Source organism: Grus americana, chromosome 28 (genome assembly GCF_028858705.1).
Source record: "Grus americana isolate bGruAme1 chromosome 28, bGruAme1.mat, whole genome shotgun sequence".
Classification (NCBI taxonomy): Eukaryota; Metazoa; Chordata; class Aves; order Gruiformes; family Gruidae; genus Grus; species Grus americana.
Window position 1 is genome coordinate 3,620,513 of NC_072879.1, and position 9,961 is coordinate 3,630,473.

General features: G+C 61.3%; 1 protein-coding gene and 1 non-coding gene across 2 annotated transcripts; one reads left to right on the top strand and one right to left on the bottom strand.

Annotated features, from left to right (window-relative positions):
- The first annotated feature begins 257 nt into the window (after positions 1-257).
- Positions 258-9,443, top strand: R3HDM4 (R3H domain containing 4). The gene is made up of 8 exons (XM_054805308.1): positions 258-405; positions 3,505-3,659; positions 3,838-3,956; positions 5,035-5,158; positions 5,572-5,657; positions 6,973-7,058; positions 7,478-7,533; positions 8,258-9,443. The coding sequence occupies exons 1-8, from the start codon at positions 362-364 to the stop codon at positions 8,359-8,361; spliced, it is 774 nt and encodes a 257-aa protein (XP_054661283.1). The 5' UTR covers positions 258-361; the 3' UTR covers positions 8,362-9,443.
- Positions 9,444-9,591: 148 nt separating this feature from the next.
- On the bottom strand, positions 9,592-9,698 carry LOC129197479 (U6 spliceosomal RNA). The gene has a single exon (XR_008574327.1). It is a non-coding gene; the product is annotated as a U6 spliceosomal RNA (small nuclear RNA).
- Between the last annotated feature and the right edge of the window lie 263 nt (positions 9,699-9,961).

The following is a 9,961-nucleotide window of genomic DNA, read 5'->3' on the forward strand; positions in this document are numbered from 1 at the left end:
GCGGAGCCGGGCGGGAGCGCAGCCGCAGCGCCGCCTCGCGGCCGGGCGGGGAAGCGCAGCCGTGCAGGGCGCGGCCCCTTTAAGAGCCCCGCGGCAGCGGAGGCAGCGCGGAGGGCGGAATTTAGAGGGGCCGCGCCTCCGGCAGCCGCTGAGCTCCGGTACTAGGGGCTCCCCGCACCCGCTGCACTCACTCACTCACTCACACGCACGCACATACACAAACACACCCCCCCCGGTGACCCCGCCCCGGCCCCCGCTGCGCCCCGGGGCGGGGCTCCCTGCGGCCCCGCCTCCCCGTGACGCCACTTCCTGCGGGGGACGCGGAGGCCCCGGTGCCGGGTCGGGCCGGGCCGAGCGGGCCATGGTGGTGCTGCGGGGCGGCGCGGGCCCTGAGGAGCCTTACCCGTGAGTGCGGGGCCCCGGGGCTGGGCGGGGGCCTGCCCCGTGGGGCGGCCGGGGGCCTGCCGGATCTTGTCCGTGGGCCCGGCTGCGGCTTCGGTCCTTGGCCCGTCAGTGTGGCCGCGGCCCCGTCCCTGTCCCCCTTCCCACCGCCAGCACCCGCCGGTTCCTCCTGCAGTCTCCGGGCAGCGCTTGTCTGCCGGCTCCTCGCCCCCGGAGGGGACCCCTGAAAGCGCCTCAGCGGGGCCGGGGGGAGCGGCGGGAGGGGGCGGCTGCGGCGTCCCGGGAGAGGTGTTACCCCATCGAACCGGAGCAGGAAAGCGCCTGGGCCCGGAGGCGGCCGTGTCAGAGGCAGGAGACCGCGATTAGGATAATGGGCTAATTAGTGTTTACCCCACCGAAGGTCACGGGTGCTCCCCGGGGACACCGGCAGCGCAGTGGCGATGTGCCACGGTGCATCCGGGCCCTCGGGTGACCCGGTCCCGCTGGGCTCAGCCCCGTGTGCCGGGCCGGGCTGGGCTGCTCCCACCGCGGGGGAGCCCCGACCGGGGCTGGGGGGGGAGATGCTGCCCGGCGAGCCGAGCCCGCTGCTCCTAGCCTGGGGCAATGGGGGGGCTCAGGACCGGGCTGCCCAGAGCCGTGCCACGACAGCCGGGAGCCGATGGGGTGGTTCTGCCCGACGGGGCTTCTTCTTCATGGATGCAGCAGGCCCGTCTGGCAGCGGTGGCTTTGCTTGGAGTGTTGGTGCCATGTCCCACTTGCTAAATGATAAATAATAGGAACTGGTTAAAAATCCCCGTTTTGGGAACAAGAGGCTTCTTGTTCCTTGCGTGGAAATGAGAACTGGGGGAGAAGCCGCTAAACTTGCTGTGCGGTGGCCCTGGAGCTGCTGGGCCCGTCTCCCTGGGGGTCGGTGTTTGCTCTGGTCCCCAGGGAATGAGCTCTGCTGGGACCCTGCTCCCTGGGGGTGGCAGTGGCCGTGGCAGCCTTGACGTGGCTTGCACGGGCAGGGCTCCCGACGCTGGAGTTACCGTTAAGGGAATGAAAGTGGAGCTCGTCCGAAACCGGCTGCTCGTTCCTGGCTGGGCACCTGATGCTGTAAAGCCCGGCTGTGCTGGCGCCGGCCTAAGGTCACTGTCATCTGTGAGTCTCCCGGGCTGAAAACTAATCCCGCAGCTCTGCTGAGTGCCGGCGGGCAGAGGTGGCAGCGCCAAACAGCAGACGTGGCAGCACAGAGTGCCGAGGCGGGGTGCCAGGCACGCAAGCACACGCCAGGCAGCCTCCGCACCGCCGCAAACGGCCCTGGAGGCTTTGGGGAACGAGAGGCGCGTGCAGCTCAGCAGCTGTTCTGCCGCTGAGGAGCTGGGGCTGTGCCTGTCCGAGGTCCAAGCCTTGGTGCGGGGCAGGGGAGCGCCAGGCTGGCGGGTCCCGGCAGCACTGAGGGTGCTCCCACCCTAGTGACACTTGCACAGCTATTTTTAATATCTTTTCTCCCCCCCCTCTTGAGGATGAAACCTCCCTGTGGTCCCACTACCCTGAGATAGGGCTCCCCGTCTATGAAAACAGGGTAAATATTTACTGTGCGTTGCCTCGGGCCCCTTCCCTTTGCAGGGCTCCTTCTGTGGTGCGGCTATCCCAGGGCCATGCCGGTGAGCCGTGACGGCTCCTGGTAGTGCCGGGCTTGCAGCTGCCGAGCTCTGTATACTCAAACCTCTGAACTGGGGCCTGCAGTAAGGTGACTCCCTCTATATTTTTTTTTTTTTTTTAAACCACCTTTGTATCAAAAGTTGACCTGTGAGCCCTGGTCGCTCTCTGTTTGCAGCTTGGGTTACAGCTCCCCACCCGTCTGTTAGTCATCGCCAGGGATACGTGTGTCTCTTTTTTTTTTTTTTTTTTTTTTTTCTTTCTTCCAAGGCCACCTCTGCCACTGTTTTCCCTTCAGCTGGAAGGGGAAGAGGTGGGATTTTCCTCCCTGCCAGCAGCAGAAGCCCATCGCTGCCTCTGTCCAGGGGAGGGGGAGTAAAAAAAAAAAAAAAAAATCAAGGCTTTGGTGTGGGTAAGCAGCTGGCCACCTTCCCAGGCCAGCTAGCTGTAATCAGGCAGCACAGCCCGCTCTGCCTCAGCTGCTGAGGATGGCTGTGCCAGCGCCTGATTGTCGTGCCAGCTCTCCCCCGAGCCCCAGGGCGCTGGAAAGGAGGGGTCCAGGTGGGGACACGGCAGGGACAGCCATGCCTGGCAGGGACCGGCCCCATGGAAGGGGCGAGACGTGGTGCCGCTGTGGCAGCAGTCCGGTGGTGGTGCAGCTGCCCTTCCAGCTCGGCGCGTACCGTCGTGTGGGGGTGGTTTGTTTTGGTGATGTTGGTTTTCTCGCCCACCTTTTGCTGTGCTAAAGGAAATCCACACAAACCGGAGGGGAAGCTGCGATGCAGAGGCTTTAGCAAAGAACAAGCGAAAAGATAGTGAAACTTCCTGTCTTTGGCGGAGTTTTTGTGAACTTTGAAACCAAAGTGGTTGTGTTACATGTCCAGTGAGCTTCTCGCTCATCGCTTGGTTTAGTTTTCACATGAAATTTTCTAAGTTTTATGGTAGTTACTAAATCGCACATATGTCTAAGTAACACCCTGACGAGAGCATTGTTATCAACAGAAGCCAAACGCCTCTGGGCCCACCCGGGAGCGGTGCAGCCTTTCTCCCGGGGGCTGTAGCTTTATGGCAGTGAAGGCTCTTGCTGCTGGGACCAGCAGGCTCGTTACCCGTTGCCTGCTCTGGGTGGTGCTGGGGCAGCTGGTGTCTCTGCTCCGGGCCCTGCCAGCTTGTGGCTGGTGGTTATATGGTGATTATATGGCCAGGGCGGGCATTACCACTGCCTTTGATGATCGGGCAATAGGGCCGTGAGGCTGTTAGCTGTGTCCGGAGGGGTACGGGGCCCCACGGAGGAGGATGCTGTGCCCGTGGCACTAATGCTGATGGCTGATGCTTTGCCTCCCCCATCATCCCCACCGTGGGCTCTCCGCATGCAGCTCCCTGTCCTCATGCTGCCATAGCTGTTCCGGGGCCTGGGGGGTCTCAGGTGGGCTCAGTCCCCTCTGCCCTGTGTCCCTGCAGGAGGATAGAGGACTGCCTGCCCCCACTGGAGGATTCCCCGTCCAAGAGGTTCTCCCCCTCCAAGCGAAAGCAGTATTATATCAACAAGGCCATCCGCAACTCGGACCTCATCCCCAGGGCCAAGGGGCGCAAGAGCCTGCAGAGGCTGGAGAACAGTAAGGACTCGGGGCGGGCTCCAAGCACTGACTCTTCCCTGGGCTGAGTCTCTTCCCCAGGCAGGTGCTGCTGCCCCTAAACCCTCCGCTGCCTGGCAAGCAGGGGGGTGCTGGGGGCACAGGGCTTCTCTGAGGGCACTGCCTTCCCTCTCAGGGGCTTTGCTCTCTTCCCTCCTAGCTCGCTACCTGATGACACTTCTGGAGCGAGATGAATGCGGGAGTGACGAGGGAGAGCTTGCCCACTCTGCCACCCCAAGCATCTTCACCGAGGCCTGTAACAACGAGACTTATGTGGAAGTAGGTGCAGCCGCCCGCTGCTTGGGGCTCGTTGGGGAGGCCCTGGCACAGCATGTGCGGTTCTGGTAGTGCGTGGTGTCCAAACCTCATTCCTCCAGCCCAAGCACCCTCTGCCTCCCCGGCCTGAGCTGCTATGCCCTAGCTCCTCCATGATGTTAGAGTTGGGGACGGTGTCTGTGCGCCCAGTGCCCGGCTGCCACCTTGTGTGCCAGAGGGAGATCATGTCCTGGGGCCCCTGGTCCCCCAGCCTGTGGGCTGGGGGATCTCTGGGCAGATTCTTGCAGAGGATCCGCATAAACATGTGGTGCAGGGGTTGGGTCCTGCTCAGAGCCTGGCCGGGCCGGCTTAATGGAGGCTGCTGCTGCCCCTAGCAGTGCCCTGAGCGCCGCCCAGTGCCCCAACGTACAGCATTGTACCTGTGGAGTGACTGACACAGGGTGAGCTGCAGCACTTCTCTGAAACAGGCCCCTTGCCCAACCCCTCTGTTGCTTCACGCTGCCCAGCCCGTGTTACAACACTAGCTCCGTAACCGGGTGTTTTGAAACGTGCCTTCTCTCCTGTTTGATGCTCGGGGCTTTGGCTGCAGAGCGACCTGCACGGTCTGCATGTGTACTCCTGGCTCTGCAGAGCTCTTCTCTCACTCATCCAAGCCAGGCTTAGGAAGCCTGATGTAGACCTGGGTTTGAGCTGGATTGCATGGATAGGCTGTTACAGTGCCAGCTCTCGGACTCCCAGTAACCTTTGTATGTTGGCTCCAAGTGTTAAATCTGCATCTCCTCCCAAAGCGGCTGTTACAAGCTTTAACAGACGATCAGGAGCTGGAGAGACACAGAGAAAGGTTGTCACTGCTGTGGCCTGTTCCTCTGTGCTGGCTGGGGCAGCGTCGCAGCTGCGGAGCTCTGCCCAGCCCCATTCATTTCCTTCTCCAAGCTGCTGTTCCTGCTCTGCTTGGGCCATCCCTGGGGACAGGGGGGTGAGGAGGAGGCTCCCGGGGTGCCAGGTGGGCTCAGGGTGGCCATGCACCACCGGGTGCTCCCCAGAGACCTCTGCAGCGGGGTGTGGTGGTTTGTGTTGTCAGATCTGGAACGACTTCATGAACCGGTCAGGAGAAGAGCAAGAGCGAGTCCTGCTCTACCTGGAGGAGGAGGCCAGGAAGAAGCACAAGAGGAAGCTGCCTGTCAAGAACAAAGATGAGTGGAAAGGTGCTGGGAGGGGATGCTGGGTGGGGAGAGCCTCTCCCTTTCTTCCCTTGCATGTGTTTTGAGAAGGGCACTCTTCTCCCAAGGGCTGCGTCCCTCTCCCTGCGCCATCCACTCATGGTGGGGCTTGGGGATGTCTGAGCTACCCCCTCAGGTGCTGCAGTGATTGCAAACCCCCAAATCTCAGCACCATCCAAATGCTCCTTTGCTGGGGAGGGTGTTCCTGGTCCAGGGGTGACTTTGGGCAGATCCATGAACATGGGAGGTGGCCAGCTGGGCTCCTCCGGAGTGGCCAGGGGGACATCGGGCTCCTTCCAAGAGGCAATGCCGTGTGGCTGTGGCCAGAGCTGTCCCGTGGGCACTGGGGATGTGAGCCGTGTCCCAAGTCCCTTCTGTCTTCTCTCTGCTGGCTCCAGAGCACCCTGCCTACACACCCAAGGAGTGTTTCCAGCGCATCAGCCGTCGCCTGCGCTCCACCCTGAAGCGGGGCAGGATCCCCATGGTGAGCCGGGAGCTGCTGGGGGCGGCGGGACTGGGGCAGGCTGGGCTCTGGCTGCCAGCGTCCTGCATGCAGCTTCATCTGGAGCCGTGTCCCGAGGGCTGTCCCCTGACCTCATGCACGTTCGCTGAGCCAGACGAGTGCCGAATTTCAGATGAGCTCCTGGGCAACGTGCTCTAGTTCTCATATGACCTTTGCAGTGGTGGCTGATTGCAAACAGACATTCAGCTCCCTGTGCAGATGGGTTTTCCTGGCTCAGTTCAGATTTTTCTGGCAGTTACAGGACACTTTTACGGGGTTGTTTCCCAGTCTCTGCCTGGTGAGCAGCAGGTGACGGGGAAACCCAGTGTGTTTGCCCACAGGGGCAGCAGCGGAGCCTTTGGGTTCTTCCAAATAGTCCACACGAGGCTATTTGGAAAAACTCAAATGCATTTTGAAAGGGGTCAAGCTGTATAAACGGCTGAGCGGACAATTAATTCTGAACAGAGAGGCAAGTGTGGCCTTGTGCCGCCTGGCTCAGGGAGCTGAGCTGCCACGTGCAGCCTCTGTGCCGCACTGCCTGCCCAGGCACTTGTTCTCCTGGGCCCTGAGGGTGCCTGGCTCCCTGCTCCCTCTTCTCAATGGTGCTGTTTTCCTGCTCTGTTTGTTTTTCTTGCTCTAATTAGAGTCTCTGAAAGCAGCCTCGGCTCCTCCTGCCCGCTGGCTTCTGCTCAATTTGTTCTCAAATGAGACTTGCTTCTGCTGCTTGTCTCTGGGGTCATGGTGCTCTGGAGAGCTGCATCGAGTTGATCTTTGCCTGTCGGGAGAAAAGGAGATGCGAGGCACAAGGCTTTCCTGGCTGCTGCCGCTCTGAACGTGAGGGACGATGCCAGCCCTTGGCACACAAAGTATGGAGCTGGCAGGGGATGGATTCTTCCCCGCCTTGGGCACTGGAAAGGGGAGATGTCTCCTCTCCTTGTGCCTTCCTGCCATCTCGCAGCCAGATGACTTGCCTGTGAGCTGTTGGCGGTAACTCCTTGGGAGCTGGAGGCCCCGTCGTGCTGGGTCTGTGCAGATGTGGCAGGGAGGGCGGTTGTGGTCACAAAGTGCCAGTGGCTCGGCCTGGCCCCAGCTGGGACAGCGGCTCCTCAAAGGCAAAGCGTGGGCACTGCGAGGGGCACAGAGCTGCATGGGGCAGGTGGCTTTGCCCACGTTGGGGTACACCCGGCAAGTGCCGGCTCCCCTTGCCCAGCTCCTTGCTCTCACCTGTTGCCACAGGGTCTGAGCAGGGTCTGGCCGCCACTGCCCCCTCGCTGACAGCCCCTGCTTCTCCTTACAGGGCACGCTGGAGGGCCTGGAGGAGGAGCTGCTGGCCTTCTTCTCCGTCACCCCTCACTCCGTCTACACAGCGCTGATGGACAACAGGTATTCCTCCCCCTCGAGCTCTGCAGAGCATCGCCTCTCCCCGCAGAGCGGAGGACGGGGTCCCAAGCTGTACATACCCCACACATGGGGGTTCCCTGCTCACCACGGCCTGAGCAAACTGCAGCACACACAGCTGCTCTGCCCGGCTTTGAGCTGCCCCAGAGCCACCCCAGGCTGCAGAGGGGCTCTGGGGGCGAACGAGACCCCTTGGCAGGGTCAGTCTCACGGGTGTCCAGCTGGGGACACTGCGGAGCCTCTAAGGGAGGGACATTCTGGGGGCATCCCTGCACAGGGGCTTGTGGCACTTTGTGTTCCCGCCTCTGATCTGTGAGCTCATGAGAGGAACGAGGGCAAGGCAGCACTAGGGAGATGGTGGTCTGAGACCTGCCAGTTCTAACCCTGTCCCCCATCTCCCCCAGCTTTGAGCGACTCCTGCTCCATGCGCTCTGCCAGTACATGGACCTCATCTCTGCCAGTAAGAGCCTCTTGTTTGTTTGTTTGGTTTTGGGGTTGTTTTTGTTTTTTCCTTCTCTTCATTGCTATCTCTCCTCTCCAGCTCAGCCTCTTCCTCCCTTCCTCCTCCCGGCCCCACCTTGCGCTGTGGCTCACAGATAACCCTGCTCTGTTGCCCGAAGCTCCCTGGGGAGCCTCGGCTGTGATCACCCCGCTCCACCAGTGCTGCTGGGCAGCATCAGCTGCTGCCAGGGGCTGAAGCCCAGCAGCCAGGGTGATGGCCAGGCCCAGCTCTGCCTGGGGATGTCTCATTCACAGCAGTGCTGTCGTTTCTTCTCTGGGTTGGCTCCAAAGCAGGAGCTCCTGGGGCTCCCTCTCCTGCAGAGAGCGGCCGTGCCCGCACCCTGCCGTGGGTTTCCCTAGAAGGTTTTGTTGCCAAGGCAGGGGAGGAGAGGTGCCGGGCTCTGTCCCTGCGGAGGAGTCTTTGCTGCTGAGTGTTTCATTAGCAGCCGCTTGTGGAAAACAGCGTGAGAGCGCTAATGATGTGAAGTGGAGCCCATGGTGCTGGCAGGGACACGTGGAGGGGGCTGGGGCTGGGGAGGATAGTTGCCGCCTTTGCAGAGCATGGAGGAACCTGTGCTTGCTCCAAGCCGTGGTGAGGAGAGGAGGTAGCTGGGCTGGGAACGGTGTGTTTGGGACCCACGGGGGGGACGGGGCTGTGCTAACCGCTCTCTTTTGCTCCCCAGGTTCAGACATCGAAGGGAAACGTCAAATGAAAGTGAGCAACAAACACCATGTCTTCCTGCCCCCCGAGCTCCTGCTCTCAGACTACCTGGGGCAGATGAGCTGATACCCCCCAGGGACGCCTTGCCCCTCGCTTGGTGCACTGAAGGCTTCCTTCATCTGCGCCTGGCCTCCCCCAGCCCCGCCGTCCCCTTGGCTCCGGCCTGCTGCCTGCCTCTCCCCTCACACCGTCCTCGAGGGGCTCGTCCCTTCCCCTGCTCTAAGAGCCGATGCTTGATGGTGCAGAGCCGGGGGCTGCGCTCCCCCGGGCTGCCGGGACTCTCCTGGGGGGCAGCAGGCATCCTGACCCTGCCAGATATGGCCAGGCACAAGGCGTGGGCGAAGCAGGTGCCTATCTGTCGTGCTCCCTCCGTTCCCCGGGATTGCCATGCTGCTTCCTGGCTGGAGCTTTCTCCCTGGAACTGTTTGTGTGTCTATTTATAGCCCAGGTGCTTTTAAAAAATAATTGGGCTGGGCCAAACCCACCTCTGGCACTGACGCTCGTGGGGTGATTTTGCTCCAGATTTTTCTGTGGTGAAACAGCTCCTCATGGCTGCTGAGCAAATGCTGAGCCGGCAGAAGAGCCTCGGGGCCCTCCCGTTCCTGGGGAGTGGTGCTTTGCGCAGCACCCACAGCTCTGTGCCTGGGATGGGGTGTTTGCTGGGGGGGGGGGCTTAGCCCCCTCTCGCCCTGCTGGGGTTTCGGCAGTGCCCTGTTCCCTACCTCATGGGACGGGCTGTTTTTAAATGTAATATAGCCTGTGATTTTTATTGTGTGTGTATACATTTATGTGTGTGTGTGTGCTGGGGTGTGCAGCCCTGTGTTCCTGCTGCCTGCCTGTGGCTGCTGCGGCAGTTTGTGGGTCTCCCCGTACCCCCGCATGTGTCGAGGGCTGCCTGCAGCTGAGGAGCCCTGGGAGATGGGGGTCCCTCCTCTGGCGTGGGGGCTGCTGGAGGTGTTGGACCCCCATCTGGGACTGTGTCTCTGCCTGTTGCGGCAGCACCCCCGGCTGCTCTGGAAAGACACCAGCTGCCATTAACTGAGGGTGTCATCCCCCCCGGGGCAGGGGGAGCCCCCAGTCTGCCCTTGCACCTCCATTGCTTGTGTGACTCAGGTGGCGTTCGGGAACAATAAACCATCGTGCTCCCACCCTCTGGCTGTGTCTCTGCATGGGGAGAGGGCTTGGGGTGGGGGGGAGCCGGGACATACATATACACACGCCCCCCACACCCCCCTCTGGCACCGCCAGCAAAAAACGGGTGAGGGCCGGTCTCAAGAAAATGGACTGGGGGATCCGAAAAATATGGAACGCTTCACGAATTTGCGTGTCATCCTTGCGCAGGGGCCATGCTAATCTTCTCTGTATCGTTCCAATTTTAGTATATGTGCTGCCGAAGCGAGCACGGAACACACTGCCCCCGCTGCGGTATTTAAGGTTCCACATCACAGGCATAGGCAGAACAGGGTGACTTCTCCTTCCGTATGGATAAACCCACTGTGTGTGTCCCCCCTCGAAAATCCTGACCTTCGAAGCCTTACTTTGTTTCGACTTCACCAAAATCCCCAAATCTTTATGTTACATTTGCTGTCGCTGCCGCGGTGGGTTCTGGGTAGGCGTCCATGCAAATTAGAGCTCCTGCATGGCTCGCCCCCACCCCAGCGCTGAG